The sequence below is a fragment of the Erpetoichthys calabaricus genome, chromosome 6, assembly GCF_900747795.2.
Source record: "Erpetoichthys calabaricus chromosome 6, fErpCal1.3, whole genome shotgun sequence".
Classification (NCBI taxonomy): domain Eukaryota; kingdom Metazoa; phylum Chordata; class Cladistia; order Polypteriformes; family Polypteridae; genus Erpetoichthys; species Erpetoichthys calabaricus.
This window is the reverse complement of record NC_041399.2, coordinates 179523616-179543228: the sequence shown is the minus strand read 5'-3', so window position 1 is coordinate 179543228 and position 19613 is coordinate 179523616. Positions and strand designations below refer to the sequence as shown.

General features: G+C 37.5%; 1 protein-coding gene across 1 annotated transcript in view; it reads left to right on the top strand.

Annotated features, from left to right (window-relative positions):
• The first annotated feature begins 2822 nt into the window (after positions 1-2822).
• nom1 (nucleolar protein with MIF4G domain 1) overlaps positions 2823-19613 on the top strand; it is a 29733-nt gene continuing 12942 nt past the window's right edge. The window contains exons 1-6 of the mRNA XM_028791382.2: positions 2823-3908; positions 7626-7756; positions 8248-8443; positions 9920-10243; positions 14435-14545; positions 17844-18011. Of these exons, the coding sequence (XP_028647215.2) occupies positions 2862-3908; positions 7626-7756; positions 8248-8443; positions 9920-10243; positions 14435-14545; positions 17844-18011 (1977 nt within the window). The 5' untranslated portion in view covers positions 2823-2861. The remainder of the gene's footprint in view (positions 3909-7625; positions 7757-8247; positions 8444-9919; positions 10244-14434; positions 14546-17843; positions 18012-19613) is intronic.

The following is a 19613-nucleotide window of genomic DNA, read 5'->3' as shown; positions in this document are numbered from 1 at the left end:
AGTTGAGCCTCCTTTTGCAAATATAACAGCCTCTAGACACCTTCTATAGCCTTTGATGAGTGTCTGGATTCTGGATGGAGGTATTTTTGACCATTCTTCCTTACAAAATCTCTCCAGTTCAGTTCAATTTGATGGGTGCCAAGCATGGACAGCCTGCTTCAAATCATCCCATAGATTTTCGATGATATTCAAGTCAGGGGACTGTGATGGCCATTACAGAACATTGTACTTCTCCCTCTGCATGAATGCCTTTGTAGATTTCAAACTGTGTTTTGGGTCATTGTCTTGTTGGAATGTCCAACCCCTGCGTAACTTCAACTTTGTGACTGATGCTTGAACATTATCCTGAAGAATTTGTTGATATTGGGTTGAATTCATCCAGTCCCTGAACTAGCCACACAGTCCCACAGCATGATGGAACCTCCACCATATTTGATAGTAGGTAGCAGGTGTTTTTCATGGAATGCGGTGTTCTTCTTCCGTCATGCATAGCGCTTTTTGTTATGACCAAATAACTCAACTTTTGTCTCATCAGTCCAAAGCACTTTGTTCCAAAATGAATCTGGCTTGTCTAAATGAGCATTTGCATGCAACAAGCGACTCTGTTTGTGGCGTGAGTGCAGAAAGGCCATCTTTCTCATCACCCTGCCATACAGATGTTATTTGTGCAAATTGCGCTGAATTGTAGAACGATGTACAGATACACCATCTGCAGCAAGATGGTCTTGCAGGTCTTTGGAGGTGATCTGTGGGTTGTCTGTAACCATTCTCACAATCCTGCGCATATGACACTCCTGTATTTTTCTTGGCCTACCAGACCTACTGGGTTTAACAGCAACTGTGCCTGTGGCCTTCCATGTCCTGATTACATTCCTTACAGTTGAAACTGACAGTTTAAACCTCTGAGATAGCTTTTTGTAGCTTTCCCCTAAACCATGACACTGAACAATCTTTGTTTTCAGATCTTTTGAGAGTTGCTTTGAGGATCCCATGCTGTCACTCTTCAGAGGAGAATCAAAGGGAAGCACAACTTGCAATTGACCACCTTAAATACCTTTTCTCATGATTGGGCACACCTGTCTATAAAGTTCAAGGCTTAATGAGCTAATCCAACCAATTTGGTGTTGCAAGTAATCAATATTGAGCAGTTACATGCATTCAAATAAGCAAAATTACAAGGGTACCCAAATTTTTGCAAAGCCAGTTTTTCACATTTCATTTAATTTTATACAACTAAATACTGCTTCACTAAAAATCTTTGTTCAGAAAACACCCCAGTACTACTATTTGTAGGAAATGAAAGACATGCCATTGTTATCTTTTTTGTTGAAAGTAGAGTAAATCATTATGCAGGCTGAGAGGGGTTCCCAAACTTTTTCATATGACTGTATAGCACTGGAGAGTGGTGGTGTGTGCCATGTTTGTTGGGCAGAAATGAGAATTTCACTGTACTCTGTAGATTAGATTAAGTAAATGTTATTATTCTAAAGGGGAAATTTAGATGCATGCAGCAGAAGATACATAAAAAACAAAGATACAGGCTCAAAGGACAAATAAATCAATGAACAAATAAATATATATTGTGCAGAAATTGCAAAATTAACTTAAAGAGTATAGACATCCCCATGGACCATGATATTTGTGGATGACATTGTAATCTGTAGTGAGAGTAAGGAGCAGGTCAAGGAGACCCTGGAGAGGAAGGAATTTCAGTAGGAACAAAACTGTGAATTAGAGGGAGGTCAGAGGAATGGGAAGAATGTAGGGAGTAGAGTTGGCGAAGGTGGGCGAGTTTAAATGCTTGGGATCAACAGTACAGAGTAATGGGGATAGTAAAAGAGAGGTGAAGTAGAGAGCGCAGGCGGTGTGGAATGGGTGGAGAAGAGTGTCAGGAGTGATTTGTGATAGACAGGTGCCAGCAAGAGTGAAAGGGAAGATCTACAAGATGGTAGTGAGACCAGCTATGTTATATGGGTTGGAGAGGGAGGCACTGGCCAAAAAACAAGTGACAGAGCTGGAGGTGGCAGAGTTAAAGGTGTTAATATATACATTGGGTGTGACGAGGATGGACAGGATTAGAAATGAGTACATTAGAGGGTCAGCTCAGGTATTTTGGGAGAAGGATGTTAAGGATGGAGCTGCCAGGTAAGAGGAAAAGAAGAATGCTTAAGAGAAGGTTTATAGATGTGGCAAGAGAGGACATGAAGGTGGTGAGTGTAACAGAGCAAGGTGCAGAGGACAGGAAGATATGGAAAAAGATGATCTGCTGGCAAAAATGTAAATCTTCCATGTGATAGATATAGGGACCATTTAGTTATAGTCAAGCCCATACAGGATAGAGTTGCTTTTATCTTGCTGATTTTTGCCTTCCATTCTCACTAACCACTTTTTCAATTGGGTATATCTGCACTCATTGTATTACAGGAAATGAAAATATAAATACAATAGTATCTCCCGTTTCTGTGCCGAAAGTTGGACTTTGATTCTTCCATTTTCTCACCCGTTTAAGTAGTTCAAGGGCATGGGTTTTGGTTTTATATTATTTTAATTCTAATTTGTTTGTGCGGCATAACTCGGCTCTGATAAGTTTTTATTTAAAACGAAAGAATTTAAAACCATCTCCGTTTTTAAATTTAAAACCAAAAGAACTGTTAAAGGCAGAAACATACTGCTAGAAAGGGTATTCGTTTACAATGTTTCCAACTGCCCTATAGATGGCAGTAACACACCGAATAATCATATGAATGAATGAATGAAAGAAGAGAGTACAGTTAGAGGTTAATACCACATAGCGGAAAGGGCGGAGCTTCAAAGTTTCTTATTTCCTGTTGTTACAAACATGGCCGCGCCCTTCGAGCTGCATGCTTTTAGGCACTGGTGAAATCTGTAGTGAATGTTTTACTTATGTACAAACTGGAATTTTTCTTCTGCGTTGTTACGTGAAGATCGGGGCTGCCATGAAAAGAAAATTTCAGCACAATCGGAAGGGAAAGAAACATGTTGATGTTCTGCGAAAGCTTACCGAGTCAGTGGAGGAGTTTGTAAGAAAAGAAGGAAAATCTGGAGGTGTCGGGGATGAGGAGAAAACTTTCAAGGGAATCTCCATGTTCAGTGTCAAGAAGAAAAGCAGGAAAGAGTTAAGACGAGAGAAAAGAAAAGCAAAAAAGATAAAAAGGAAAACTTACTGCGAAGGTAAGCGCACGGGAAGCATTAAAGCGGTGGAGACGGAGTTGAAAAAGCGAGGAAAGGCGAGATCGCCACAACGAAAAGAATTCAATGAGGTGGAAAAGAGCATTCCGACATCATCCGAGTTGATTCGCAGCAAAGTTAAAGGTAAAGCGGTAGAGAAGGGTCAGAAGAAAAGCACGAAATTGGAGAGTAGTAAGAGGGATGAGCAGCTGAAGACGAAGAAGAAAAGTGGAGGGCGATTACTCGAAACGAGGAGGCTGGCGCTCCTGGAAGCTAATGCTGAAGAGGACAGGGAAATTAAAAGGCTGGAAAAACAGCTAAGACTGAACAAGCGCAAGAACAAAAAGAGTCTGCCCCAGTCTTTTGTGGCAGATGGTCTGGACTACGTCTTGGGGATCCTAGAACCGGGGGCTGCCGGTTCGGGGCTGTACGAGAGCGATGAGGAAACTGAGGCGATCGGTGGGACACTGAATGAACTTGTGGGTGACGGCTATGACCAGAAAGAGTCTGAGGAATCGGAAATGAAATCTGACCCTGAAGATTCAGAACTGTCAGAGAATGAGGAGACGGGGGAATCTGATGTTGACGGATGGGAAGAATTTAAGCAGGAAGATTCAGCTCCATCAGTAGAAGAGCAGAACATTCTAACGACAACATGTGAACAGGAAGAAAGCAAGGGCTTTCCCAGTGCCCAAGGAGAAAGTGAAGATATCGAAATGGTAGGTGACAGATTTTTAGAATAAAAATAGGCATGGACTCCGAAAATGCTACTCAGACTAGCGTGGTTCAGTTCTTTTTGGTGTCACAATAGCACAGGGGTAGCACTGCTGCCTCGCAACAAGACGGGGGTTAGCGTCTCGGGTGCACCCTGCGTGGAGTTTACATATTCTTCACATGTTCTCGTGGGGTTCCTTTGGTTGCACTGATTTCCTCCCACAGTCCAAAAACAGGCAGGTATGATATGTTTTCTGATTCTTTTGTGGTTTGAATCTTCCAGACCAGATCCTGTTGTATTTTTCTCCAATTTCCAAGTTCTTGTAGGAAACTGTACTCACTGGCACCTTAGCTTCCTTTACAATTTCTCTAAAGGAAATGCTTACATTTCTGTCTTCCTTTTAATTACCTTTTTCCTCTCCATTATGGTAGCAACCTACAGTGCAGTATTAACAAAATATTGCTAAACCTTTTAGAGAGTGTAGTAACATAATTTATTCCAGCTCTGCAGTTATACAGACAGAGGATTTATAAGTAATCCACAAATGTCTGGATACCTGTAGGAATTGTTTGCATCAACCTTCAAGACTTAATTAACATTTATTGCTGCAGAAAAGCGGTACATTGTTAACCTGTTACTTAGGTCTTTTCTAAGGAACGTTTGTATAAAAAAATGACATTATTCTTCAGTTTTTGGTAGCTTAAACTTTTTCTTTTTTAACTTCTGGTAATTTATCATTTATCTTTTTACCATTTCCGGCTATTCACTGGACATGAACTGCTGTGTGTGTGTGTGTATATATGTAAATGTAAAAAACTGTATATAATTTTTTGTTTTTATTTATTTATTGCAGATATTATTTACTTATTTGTTTAGTTTTATTGTTGTCATTATGTATATGTATATATATATATATATATATATATATATATATATATATATATATATATATATATATATATAATGTGTATGTGAATATCTTTGTATGTATATATGTATATGTTTGAAATAGTTTACTGTCAAATAAATGCAAAGAGTACACGACACGTGTTTCGCCCTCATTCTGGGCTCATCAGGTGTACACACTCCATTTATTTGACAGTAAACTATTTCAACCATTCTATGATCTGCTCCTCACAAACTGAGGGCACCGTGGCGGATGTTAGCAGATTGCTGGCCAACCACAAGCGTTACCTGGTAGGTAACCACCCATACAATCAGATTGTGACACAGACTACGAATGCCGTGAATGTAATTACCCCGATCTACATGCTGTCAAATAAACGAACCACACGCCGTGGCGCAACGTTAGGGGCATCGCCTCTGGCGCTGACATCCGAGGTTCGATTCCCGAAAGGGAGTGCAGTGGAGTGTGTACACCTGATGAGCCCAGAATGAGGGCGAAACACGTGTCGTGTACTCTTTGCATTTATTTGACAGTAAACTATTTCAACCATTCTATGATCTGTTCCTCACAAACTGAGGGCACCGTGGCGGATGTTAGCAGATTGCTGGCCAACCACAAGCGTTACCTGGTAGGTAACCACCCATACAATCAGATTGTGACACAGACTACGAATGCCGTGAATATGTATATGTATATATATATATATGTATGTATGTGTATGTATGTATGTATATATGTGTATATGTGTGTGTATATGTATGTATGTATACTGTGTATGTATGTATGTTGCGGCAGACGACCAGGGACCTTGCTCCACCGGGATGCCTGGAGAAGGGAAGGACCGGGAGAGGGGCAAGATCTTCCCTGGGGCACAAGAGGGCAGTGTCCCTGGATTACATCAGGGCCACAGATTTGGAGCTTGGAAGCTCTGCCCTGTTGGGGTCCATGGCCACCGCCAGGGGATGCCTGGGCAGTACCGGAGCCCTGGAATGCAGCATTTCCATGACACCAGGAAGTGCAGAGGAACCAAATGCACCTGGAGTGCCTCTAGGTGCCCATGCAGCACTTTTGCCATACCAGGAAGTGCTGCTGGAAGTTCATCAGGGCGCACCTGGAGCACATCTGGGTGCAACATAAAAGGGGCTGCCTCACTCCATTCAGGGAGCCGCAGTCAGGAGGAAAAGGATGGAGCTTTTGAGGAGATACGTGGAGGCCGCAGAAGAATAAGAAAAGAAGAAGAGAAGTAAAAGGACTGAGCTGAGTTTATTGGGGTTTGTGCACTGTGTGTGTTGTGCAGGAAGAAGGAACAAAATAAACGTGTATGTTTTGGGACTTGGTTGTCTCAGTGTCTGTCTGTGTCCAGGCTGGTTTTTCACAATGTATATATGTGTGTGTATATGTATGTATGTATGCATATATATGTGTGTGTGTATGTATGTATGCGTATATATATGTGTGTGTATGTATGTATGTATGTGTGTATGTATGTGTGTATATATATATATATATATATATATATAAACAATTTAGTTATTTACTTATTTAAAGAGCTTGCGTAAAAAGCCAAATTTTTGCCTGGGGGCAAAAATAAAAATCAGTCTATGTATGTATGTATGTATGTATGTATGTGTGTGCATGCATATAAATGTTCTAGAACAGGGGTAGGCAACGTCGGTCCTGGAGTGCCACAGTATGTGCAGGTTTTTGTTCCAACCCAGTTCCTTAACGAGAACTCAATTATTGCTGATGAAGCACATATTGCTTAAGTGACATTTTAATGCTTCATTTTAGTGGTCTCGCTTGTTAAGGTTCTCCAACCTTAATTGCTTATTTCAATCTTAAACTGCTGCATTCAGTGTTTTAATTGCTCCTTATTAGCAATAAGATGTAAAACAGGGGTAGGCAATGTCGGTCCTGGTGAGCCGCAGTGGCTACAGGTTTTCATTCCAACCCAATTGCTTAATTAGAAACCAATCATTGCCAATCTCAGACCTTATTTAATTTTATGGCTTGTTAGTCTGTGCAATGTAAGGCTTTTATATCGTAGATTTTTTTCCTTTCCAAGGATATCATCCAAATGATTTGAAGCCTAAAACAGATCATTTTCAGTCTGTCACATTTTTCTATTAAGTGTTTTATTAAATCAAACCGTGCATGATGAACACACACAGATGTAATTGGAAAAAAGCTAGCTGGGGAACTGCTGGCTGCTTTGTCTTTTACATCTTATTGCTAATAAGGAGCAATTAAAACACTGAATGCAGCAGTTTAAGATTGAAATAAGCAATTAAGGTTGGGGAACCTTAACAAGCGAGACCACTAAAATGAAGCATTAAAATGTCACTTAAGCAATATGTGCTTCATCAGCAATAATTGAGTTCTCGTTAAGGAACTGGGTTGGAACAAAAACCTGCACATACTGTGGCACTCCAGGACCAAAGTTGCCTACCCCTGTTCTAGAACACCCCCATTTTTCCAGTTTTTCTTGAAAATTGAGTATCAAATTTAAATCCATATATAGTTCAATACAACATTTTGGACACACCTGTTCAAATGGGATATATTGTTTATATTTGAATTTAAAAAGTGTTAAACTACAATTGTTGCTTATGGTATTCCATTTAATAGGTATTTCAATTATTTTAGGAAGTTATTTCTTATGAAGCACTTGTGTATGTGTATATTTATGTAATCATTTAGTTTTAACATAATATATCTGCTACCTTACTAATGTTCTAGTACTGTATGAATACTCTGCAATAGAGGAGAAAATAATAACTTCATTAGGATATTTTGTTGCTGTTTTGTCCAAAGAATTCAGGACAGGAAGGCACAACTGAAAAATACATTCCTCCTCATCTGCAGAGGTCAGCTGAGACAGTTGATTCTAAAAGAAGAGAAGAGCTTGATAGACTTAAGAGAAGTGTGAAAGGTCTGATAAACAGGTAATTCATAAGCAGCTTTACTATAGAAAGGCAACAGCAATAACATATCCAACACAAAAGTTAAGTTTTACTGGCAACCTGTTTCAAGAGTTGGGAATAATTTTTAAATGTGTAGTATTTTGATTGTTAAACCACTCAAATTTTCCAGAACTGTGTTGGTAATTCTTGAGAACAATTTTCTTGAATGGCAACTTGAGTTGGTTAAATGACTTTGCCCAGCATTGAGACACCATTGTGGTTTCATGTGTTTCTTAAGATTGCCTGTTTATCATTTTCATAGATATCATGGATCAATTTATAATTGGGTAATACAAAAAAAAATTGCAGTGTTTGTGTTTCCACCACTGCCTCAGAAATCAGTTTTTATCAGCCAAACTGGCACTGACAAAAAGTGGTCATTTTTGCTTACTTTTTTATTGAACACCTACACTAATTGTGTATGAGTTTTTGTTGTAATATTACTGTAAATATTTCTTTCATTGTTTCTGTAGATTGAGCGAAGCCAATATTGTTTCTATCAGCAGTCAATTTGAGGAGCTTTACATGGCACACAGTCGAAAAGACATGAATGACACGCTAACAGATGTTCTGTTGGTGAGCTGTGTAATTCCTAGTTTGATGCCTGCCCGTTTGCTGATGGAGCATGTACTACTTATAAGTATTCTTCATCACACTGTTGGAATGGAGGTAAATGAATTCATTCAGTTAACATTTATTTTGCCTGATGTAGTTTATAAAGAAGGTACTTTATTTATATGTAATACTCTCCAACAATTTCTTTTTAGTTTTTTAATACATCGGAGATGGGAACTTGATACAGTACTGAATTGTTGTAATATTTATTGTGAATAATGTTTTTTTGATGTTTTATGAGAGAATAAGGATGAAATATATTTGTGTTGGCAGATGCTTTGGAAAATCCTTTCTTTCTGTATTCTAATAAATGGCATGCTGCTAACATTTGCACTGTTGTAGAAGAAACTTCACCTGAAACTACTTGTCACTTTTGACTAAATTCTTATTTCTGTCCTAATTAGCCAATGTGCTCTTGATCACACATGAACCAGAAATGAGAGGCTTCATAGTTCCATGAGCAAAAGGAAAAAAGTTAAGAAACACAAAAAGAAAAAGTGCATTATATGATTTTTTTTTTCACATGATCAATTGATATTGAACTCAGGATATGAGAATTGAACAACAAGTTTTGCTTCTGTATTAAAGTTTAATAAATAGTAACTTACTGAGTTTTGACACCTCTGCAAATCCTGGAATGCTGCAGGTTCTCATTCCTGCCACTTTTCATAATAGTAACCAACTTAGTAAAAATGAAATAATTTAAGGCCTCAGAATCTTAAAAACAAAGTCAGTTTAAATTAAGACAAAAGAACCATGTTTCCTTCTCATCAGTAATTAGTTTTTAAATAAGAAAGTGACTGAAAAGAAAACCTGTAACAACACTGGTCACCCAGGCTGTTAAGTTTGACACCCCTGACTTGTTCTTCCAGAATTAATTTTCAATGTACATGTGTGAAAATGTCTGAATTTTAATAATAGAATCTTAAATATTCTAGTCTCAATTATTGTTTAACAGCTCAAATACAAACATAAGCTCTGATCTCAAAAGGAATCACCAAGCGCTAAGATTAGATGGTGTACTAAGTTTTTACAATTTTACTGTGGAGACTGCTGAGATTCAGTACCTTAAATCTATATTCAGTTATTAAAAGATTTCAAAATAGGATGGATTTCCTCATCAAGCACAATAATATAAAACATCATTGTCTGCAGGAATATGACTTCCAACTTTAACTTCAATCAATATACAAGGAATGTAACATGCATTTTGAAAAAATTGTTTGTGGTAGCTAAATCTGCATAATTGTTATTGATGAAGAGGAGCAGACCATGCAGTTTAGATATATTATATAATGGCTTGTTGTATTTATTTTTATATTCTTTCATTTCCAGCTTAGAAGATTTATGCATTTTCTTAAAAAAAAAAAAACAAAAAAAAAAAAAACTTTTAAATTATTGTCCATGCCCAGTGCATGAATTTATTTATTAAAAAATGTTTGACATAAAAACCTGTCTTAAAAGATAGTTATGTTATTTTTTATTTTGCTGGAAACTGTGTGACTTTTATTGAATATTGTTCTTTTTTAGGTTGGTGCACATTTTTTAGAAACTATTGTCCGCAAATTTGATGTTTTTCATCTGAGTTCCAGTGAAGGAAAAGAAAGTGACAATCTTCTTGCCATGATAGCACATATGTACAATTTTAATATTGTGCACTGTGTGTTAATGTTTGACATTCTTAAGAAACTTCTGAAGACTTTCACAGAGAAGGATATAGAACTGATTTTGTTCTTGCTAAAAAATGTTGGATTTTCATTGAGGAAAGATGATCCATTAGCCCTTAAGGAGGTAATTTCTGAAATCCAGTGCAAAGCAGGAAGTTTGGCACCCAGAATGCAAGAACAGCCAAGGGTATGAATTCTTATTGTATTATGTAACACAGTCTTGTAGCTAATATGTAACATTCCAAGAAAAGTGATTTTGCTCATAACCTGTCTTTTTAATTGTTCAGGCAGTAATATATATGTTAAAATACAGTGACAGAAGAATTGTTGAAACTCAGTTTGACATTGACAACTTTAATTTAAATCAATATAACAGGAAATGTTTCTTCTTCTCATTCATGGTAATGCTCTAATCATATCCTAAGGCAGCGTTTCCCTAACTTTTTTTCTTATGAAACACTTTTCAATTTGTAATTTAATTATGGAATACTTGTAATGATGGTTATTTGCGTTAAAAAATACATAACAGATGCTCCAGTGTTTATTTAAGAGAAATCAAAACATTCTTAGAATTTATAAGAACAAGCTAAAAATTGCATTTGTACTTAACATTTTAATATGTAATATACAAAAACAATCCATTATATTTTTGAAAAGAAGCAAAAGCCATTTTTTAATGATATCGGTATTTCTGCATGTTAGAATCACAGATTCTTTTAATGTCAGGTACAGTTTTTAATCATTTTATCTGGAGTAGCATTAAGTCTATTCCTAAACATTCTTTTTGTTGCAGCATGATACTAAAATCCACTCTCACACAAATAAGTTCTGGTAAAAGGCAATAATACTTGAATTGCTCATTTTGACACATTGGGGAGTTCTATTAAGCTACCCCAAAAATTATTTAATGGGAGTTCCTCTTACTTCTGTTTCAAATCAGAGTCACTAGTTCAGTCAAATAGGCTTTCATAGTCATTTGCAGTGAGGCAGACTGGCTTAGTTATAATTATAAATTGATTTCGAACCCAAAATATATCATAGGTGGGTTTGGGAAAATATTGCAAAAGATGTGACTTTAAGTCGCATAATTGCTAGAAAATTGCACTAAAACCTTCTTTGTGAAAATTAGCATTTATTTTTATCAAAATCTTATGTAACTGATGGCCATTTAAATGTGTGTCCAGTCGAATTTGTATGTCTCAATGTAGACAGAAGAAAGGACCCGCAGTCTCTGATTTACACACATACAAGTTTGACCGGACACGCATTTAAATGGGACTCGGTGCAAGTCAAAATTCAAGGTCAATAACAAAAGTGCCAGAGATCTGGCTGAAACATGGCTATCCAATGAAAATGGCATTAACAGAAATTTGGACATGAACCCAGCATATGCAGGCTTGAAAGAAGAACATGCAAATAATAAATAAGACTTTATGACCAACACCCTCCAAACCCCACCTCATCAATCCCTCCCACTTCCATCCACCTATCGTGCCTTCCTTATTTGCTATATATTGCCTTGGGTTCCTATAAGTCATTTTCTGATGATGACTCCAGGTAGGAATTTAAAAAAACACATACATATATATATATATATATATATATATATATATATATCTTTTTTTGCAGCTGAAGATCCACAAAGGGAGAAAAAATGAATCACGTATCATAAAGTAGTTTTTATTCCTGAGCTTTCAACCCCTGCCAGGGGTCTTCATCAGAGAATAATGCTTAGACTTACAAGAATCAAAGGCAATATATAGCAAAACATTACGTGGAGTTGGGGGGTGTATTGGGTGTACAGTTTATTTATTATGAACATGTTCTTCTTAAGTTTGCATATGCTGGATTTATGTCCAAGTGTCTGTTGATGGCGTTCTCATTTGATAGCCAAGATTCGGCCAGCTCTCTGGCACTTTTAGTACTGGCCTTAATTTTTACTTGTACATTGTCCCAGTTAAATGTATGTCCTGTTGATTTAGTATGCGTGTAGATCAATGAAAGTGAGTCCTTTCTTCTGGCAGCGTTGCGATGTTCCTGTATACGTGTTGCGATTCTTTTTGAAGTTTGTCCTATGTATACCGCTGAGCAAGAACTGCATGGAATGCTATAAACTGCGTTCCGTGTTTCTGCTATCGATTTCTTGTTTTTAGCATTAAACAGGACCGTGCGCAGATTGTTCGTGGGTTTGTGTGCTATTCTGACGCCTGACTTGGCCAGGATGCGTGCTGTACCTTCAAACACCTTGTGGTGATAAAGGAGTGAGTGCCAGGTGGGGTGGGGGTTCTGATTCAATTCAATTGTTTGCTGAGTTTTTTGGTGTCTTCTGTGTAAACTCCGATTAATGAATGTTTTTGAAAGCTCTATGATACGTGATTCATTTTTTCTCCCTTTGTGGATCTCCAGCTGCAAATATGCAAACCGTATCACAGACCTTCTCTTCCATATATCTTTATATATATCTTTATATATAATACGCTACCGTGGCTGTTCGTTTGTCTGTCCAGGATTTTAAATCACCTATAGCTCACAAACTGTTTGACCCACTGACCTGAAATTTGGTACACATATACTATGTGACCTCTACTGTCCGCTTTTGGGTTTTGATAATTGATAACACGGAATGCAATTGGGAAGCGCTTTCTTAAGGTATGCCATCACATTGTGTACTTTAACCAATTCATGAAGGTTTAGTTTTTTAACTAAATAAGAAACATATTTAATCTCATAATGTAGCAATAGGTGTTAGAGTGCAAACGAAAAGTCAGCATTTAGTGGGTTATTGGCAAAGATTAGGGAATGTCTGCTTACAAAAAACAGCACAAATCACTCTTGTGGTTTCCTTACTAGCTAAAGTAAAAAACATTCTTATAAATTAGAACAAGTTAAAACAATATTTTGCAAGCAGATATTGTCTTTGAAGAAGGTGGAAGTTGGAACATGTATTTAATTTTTATCTAAGGAACATCTCATCCTGCATTTACTGTACATTTTTATTTGCTTTGACTATGTAGAAAATACATCAATCGTTGATATTTTTCACTTTATTTAGAGTATGTTTTTGTTTTTCCACTGTTTTCCGATGCAAGTAGCCTTATTAAAAGGTCAGAGTGAAGTAGCAGTGATTACTTTAAAAACTTGTTTGCTGTAATAAAATGGTCCATATTAAGGTGAAGATGTTTTTTTTTTTTTCCTTTTCCAAATGTTATCCATCCATTCATTTTCTTAACCAGCTTAGTCTAAACTAAAACCTATACTGGTACCACTGCACTGAAAATTAAGAAGCAGCCCAGCCATATACATTTTAGGAATAGAAATAAAGGTAGAATTAGAAAGTTTGCATGTTAAACATGGAACGTTACTCAATAGGGAAGTCCTTTTAATGATCTTGTGGCATTTATAATTCATATGTTACTGTGTCTTTTTAGAATTTTGCTAGAGTTAAAGTTATAATTTTAGGAGTAGTATGTTGTGGAGGTTCCCAGGGAGATTGAGCCTGTTCCAGCATATAGATTTATGGTTTTCAGTAAATAAATAGATAGATGCATGTTAAAGGAATTGTTATTATAATTAAAATAAGATATAAGAACTGAAGAAAAGAACTGTAGATTTAAAGCATTAATTTTACTTTTTTTTTCTTTCAAGATACACATATGTCTATATACCTATATCTTACACTTTTTAGTACAACGCTACTGTGGGTGTCCGGGTTCCTCAGAGTGATCTGATTGGTCAGTTTGGCTTTGGTCTGATTGATTAGTTTCGCTTTGGTTGCTGCTCGCTCAAACACAATCAAGAAGGGAAGTGTTAGGCAAGAGAGTTTGAGACTCATGAGGATACAGAGGAAAGGCGTAAGGGGAATGCTCAGAGTCACTTTTAAAGATGGGAAGTTTTTTGCCAAAATACGAATGATGTTTTCACAGGAAGTAATTGGGCCCTTCAACAATTGATGGTAGTCAGAAAGTGGAAAAGAGTTGAGCAAATTGCCTCGATATGCCAGAGACTGACTCAACAGAGAGACTGAGACACATGAAGGTATCCATGTAAGACAAGAGAAATCAGATATTTTAAAACTTAATCTATTGCCTGTGTTTTCATGCGAGAGTGTGTATTGTATTTTGGTAAAAAAAAAAAAGAACTGGGACACCAGCTAGAAACATTTACTTGTAAAATTATTCTTTATATTTTAAGAAACACTGAAGAAAAAAGTGTGTACAAACTGATACATTTGCTTTTTGAGGCAAAAAGCCTCATTGTTAGTTATAAATATGAACAAACTGCATCTAATAGCCTTTCATTAAGGTACTTACAGATTTTCTTGAGTGTTTACCTCCCACAGAGCTTTGCCAACAATGCCACCCTGCTCTGCTTTCCACAGGTGCGCTTTATGCTGGAGACACTGCTTGCGCTGAAGAACAATGACATGAGGAAAATTCCAGGCTATGATCCAGAGCCAGTGGATAGACTGCGGAAGTTACAGAGGACATTGGTAATCACCATCTTCCATTCACATATAATTGTCACTAGTACTGTTGTGGCAAAATATCTTCTACAATAACTTTTTTTTTTTTATTAATCGTTTCCAAACTAGTTTTGTTTTTGAGAGATTCCATGACAGGTAAAAAGTTCATGTATAAGAAGTGACCACAGTGAGAGCTGGGAAGCGAGGGTCTCATCAAGATAGGTAACTGAAACAGCATGTGGAACACACTTTACCAGCACTGTTTCAATCTTTTATTAGCCAGCAGCCATAACACTTGCATTTCACAACAGGTAATCCACCTGAAGCTTAGCATGATCAGGCCTCACCAGTACTTGAATGGGAAACCATATAGGAAAAGTTTAGGTTGCTGCTTTAAGAGATTTTGGAGAGACCAACAGGGGGTTACTTACCCTGTGGTCTCTGTCTGGATCCCAATACCCCAAGAGCTTGGATCTCAACCTTGAAATTGTAGTTCTCATCCATGAGAATGCCTGTTCACAGGTGTTTGTGCTTCCATACATGGTAATAAAACCATGTGCCATTGTTTTCAGAGTAGTAAAACTGTTGAAAGAAAATTCCTTATAAAATGTAATAGGATCATATTTGTTGTATTTGTCTTTCAAAGCACTGTTACTTTGCATATCAGTGAGCTCCAACTGATGAGCAAATAGTGTTGAAATAACAGTAAGGCCCAAAAGATTTTGAAATGCCTAATGTCATCTGCACGTTCACTGAAATGTCTGAGTAAATCTCCTACAACAATGTAATCTTTTGCACAACACATGTAATGGGCTTCTTTAAGAATTCTGCCCAGACTGGGAGATGATCCAGTTTTCCCTATGACATGTGTTCTTTGAATACTGGCAGACACGTCTCAAATGCCTTGACACTGCTATACATATCACACATTACTTTTCCAGTTCCCCGGAGTAGTTTGGAATGTAACTCATTGACATGCTAGGTAAGATTAGTGTAAAAGGACAACTTCCAAAGCCATGCAGAATCCGATATCTCTTTGGCAGGTTTTCCTTTTTCTGTCATGAACATTCGGAGTTCGGAGTGGAGTTCAAAAAGTGTCCTTAATAATAGCCTCTTCTCAGCCACATCTGTTTGGTATGATATGGTACACCATTGTACAGTGAGTTGGGGTCAAGTTACTCCACCTCCCGAAAAAAAAAAATGTCTGGAATTTGGTGCTTGTGAAAGAAAGAAATTTACAATAGATTTGTTAGCTCTTATTACATCTTCAAGACCAAGAATTTCTTTTTAATATTCTGCTCATTGTGCCAGTTTTCTTTCCCGCCATGTTTTTAGTGTCATTGGGTGTAACCTATTTTAGGTTCTCCAATTTGAAATCAAACTGCTCAAGTGTTTTACACACACACAGGAACAGTTCTTCTCCAGTTACATTACCTTTCAAACTATGAAAGGTAGTGTGACGGGTGGCCACGGCCATTACCTGGCTGAGACGGCAGCTGGATGGAAGGACTGGGGTAGAGAGTATAGGCACACTACCTTCCCGAGTAATGCTAGTTCCCTCTATGGAACCAAACAGGGTTGCACCAAACTCCAACTCCCAGCGAGCCCTGCAGGAATCCATGGTGCCACATCTGCCAGGAGAGGCTGCCCTCTAGCATCTCTGGGGAAGGTAGTGCCCTGCCGATACTCTCCTCCTTGGCCCTTCCAACTAACTGGTGTCCCGGCCAGGTAATGGATGTGGCTGCCCATCACAGTAGCTAGTTCCTGAGTGATGCTGAACGATTTATCTGTACTTCATAAAAACACCACCAAATATGTCCACTATGTAAGTACTCTCATCAAGTGCAATGGAATAATTTAACACATCTCTGTGCTGTTGAGCTTTTTAGGTGCTGCAAGTGATCACCTGGCATTTCTTCCATATGTCTGCTAACTGTTCTTGATGAAAAAGTTGTCGACTGGAGCGAGTACCATTTCTCTGGGTACACCTCCTTCACATTCTCTTGCATACACTGCTTAATAAACTCCTCTTCAGTGAATGGCTTACCAGCTGCAGCAACAAGATGTCATACTTGATATCCAGCTCAGCCTGCCACCCCATTTTTTCATGTTTTCTTCTATGTAGGGTTTGTTGTGATGAAAGTAATTTTTTTTAGTTGGTTGAGTTTTTCCCTCTATTTGTTTCCTGTGTACTCTGATAGCTTTGCTTAATGCGTTGTCTTTTAATGCCTTTTCTTGTTGTTTTCATTAATTACTGCAATAGTTTCTTGGCATACCAGGCAAATATTGTTTTCTCTGCAGGCATCACTAAGTATTTTTCTGACTGTTTCTCTTTATATTTCCAATCCTCTGCATCGATCTGTCTTTTTTTTTTTGACATCATGGAAGTCTAGCTGTGTGCACTAGACCTGTATTCACTAGGTGAGCCGTATACCGTTCAAGTGTAAGTTGTGTTTTACGGTGATATTGACATCCAACGAATGAAACAAAGAATTATACATAAATTGCAGTAAGCGATGTTTTGCTATTGTGAAGAAAGGTGAGGAGAAAAAACAACACCGCAGTCCAAGAAAAAAAAATTCGCGGGCTACAGTTGGCCTGCAAGCTCTAGTTTGTCAACTCCACTGAGTTAAAGCAAAATTATTATTTTTTTAATATTGACTTTACTATATACTGTTTATATTTTGTAATTTGATGTTTCCTTTCTTTGTTACCTTAAGTGAGTTGCACAATATACACGTTCTTTTTAATGTTTTATTAATTTTTTTTAATGCAGCTTTAATTGCCTGTTATTTCTGTAAAGATGTGTCACAAACCAGCAGTTATATTTGAAAATATAGCACTTGCCTCACAATAACACTTTAGATAATAAGCTAAATCATGTAGTATAAATATTACTTTGTAAAAAGACAGTAATTTGAAATAACTTTTTAATTGTGGATGAATTTCATTTTAATCAAAAAGAAAAAAACAATATAAAAGTGATGAAAGATTTGTAGTACCAGATATTGTTATTTAATTTTCTGCAAGATTCTGAACTTCCTTGTTGAGTTTTACCATCAGAATGACCATTTTTTCATCCCCATTGTCAAAGAACTAATAATTCAATGTAATTTCAGTTTTCTATTAAAACTCCTTAAAATACCAAGTGCGAACAGCAGAGGGCACTACAGCCTTTGTTTATTAGGAGTGTAATATTTTACTCTTAAGTACTTTTTTCACAGTACATATTTTTTAATCTATTTATTGCATATTTTACAAAAATGTCTAAGAAATACATTAATCCTTGTTGGTTTTTTTTTTTTTTTTTGTTTTTTTAAAACAGATTCACAATAATGCAAGTGGAAGTGATGTTTGTTTGCGAGTAACACTTGACAGCCTACTGACTGCTGACCAAGTGGGCCGTTGGTGGATCGTAGGGTCATCGTGGAGTGGGGCCCCAATGTTAAATGCATCTGATATTAAAGACAAAGAGATTAAATCCGTCGGAAAGGTAGGCTTTCCCAAATTTAATGCTACTTTTTTTGTGTGCCTTCAGTTACTATGTACAGGATAAAGTTCAAAGTCCAAACTTAGTCTCTGTCAACTTTAACAAGTAACAATAGGCATATCCAACATATTGGCAAGTTGCTTTTGTAAAACACCCTTTAAAGATTACTGTGTTTATGTTTTTTTCTTCAAAAAATTATTTTGCCAGTTTCAACTTACAAGTTCAGTGTATCCTTATTAAGTGTAAAGTAATCGTTTTAGTATAGGGTGAAAACAGACGTGTGACATAAACATAACACAATATTGAAACATGTATAGAAAAACATCACATAATATATACACATATAAATCTTCTTATATAATATGCTACCATGGCTGTCTGTTTGTCTGTCCAGGATTTTAAATCACCTGTAGCTCGCAAACCGTTTGAACTATTGACCTGAATTTTGGTACACTTATGTCACGTGACGTCTACTATCCACTTTTGGGTGATTATTGACCTCCAAGGTTATTCCTCTTTTTATTTTTATTTTATTTTATTGTAAAATAAACTCTCAGTAGTGGCCAGCAGGGCGGCCATGTGGCGCATGCGTATGGGTGCTGTTCTCATCTCTACCACCTTCTGAGCAAACGAATGCTAAACGTACAGAGAAAGAGTATGAAAACTATGAATGCTCAAGTCAAGTGTATTCACTGCACGTTATCCTACAGTGCATCATTACTGGTATTTATATATAGTAGTAGTGTGTGTGAGTGTATATCTGTGTGTGTGTGTGTGTGTATAAGGTTTATTAAACCACCTCTTCCACAAAGTTGCAAAAGCACAAAGACACAAGTTTTCTCTTTCCACAATACCTTTCTGTCACCACCACCACCACCATCACACTGTCCTCCTCCAAATGAGTGTTGCTCCACGTCCTCCCAACTCTGACTTGCCTGAGTAAGGGAGTGCTGCCCCTTTTTTTAAGGACCTGGGAGTATTTCCACTGCCCGATGGAAGTACTTCCGGATCATACAGAAGTCCATTACAGTCGGGAGTGTGTCTGCCTTAAGCACCCTCTTGCGGCACCCAGTGACCCCAGCAGGGCTGCTCTGCCAGACTGCATTTCCCAACATACCTGCTGACTTCCAACTGGGTACCGATATCTGGGACTGCTGCCATCTAGCATGGTGGGGGAGAAAAAAAAAACCCAAGCGACGTCTTTCTTTTCCAGTGGGTTGTTCATCTATCCCTTTTGATACTTTCTTTGAGGTCTGATCCTGTTCTTCTCCCTGACTGGGATGCCTATTTACCTGTTAGGAGCCTCCCATCCAGGTAAGGAACCATCCCCTCTTCTGGCTGTGATGCCCGTCCAGCCCGTGTGGCATCTACAATGTATATACTGGAACTGGAAGCCAGGAACAAGGCGAGACAACATGACAATGTGGAAGACCACCATGGTAGCCCCGTATTTAACTTTTCAACTCAAAAATAAAAACCAGTAACAGCAACAGTTTAAAAAAAAAAACACGGGCTCTAAAGACCTGAAATGATCTTAAACTTAATCAGCTGATCAGTAGTAGGTAATCGCTTGTCTAAGCCTTTTTCTCCTCCACTCATGGCAGC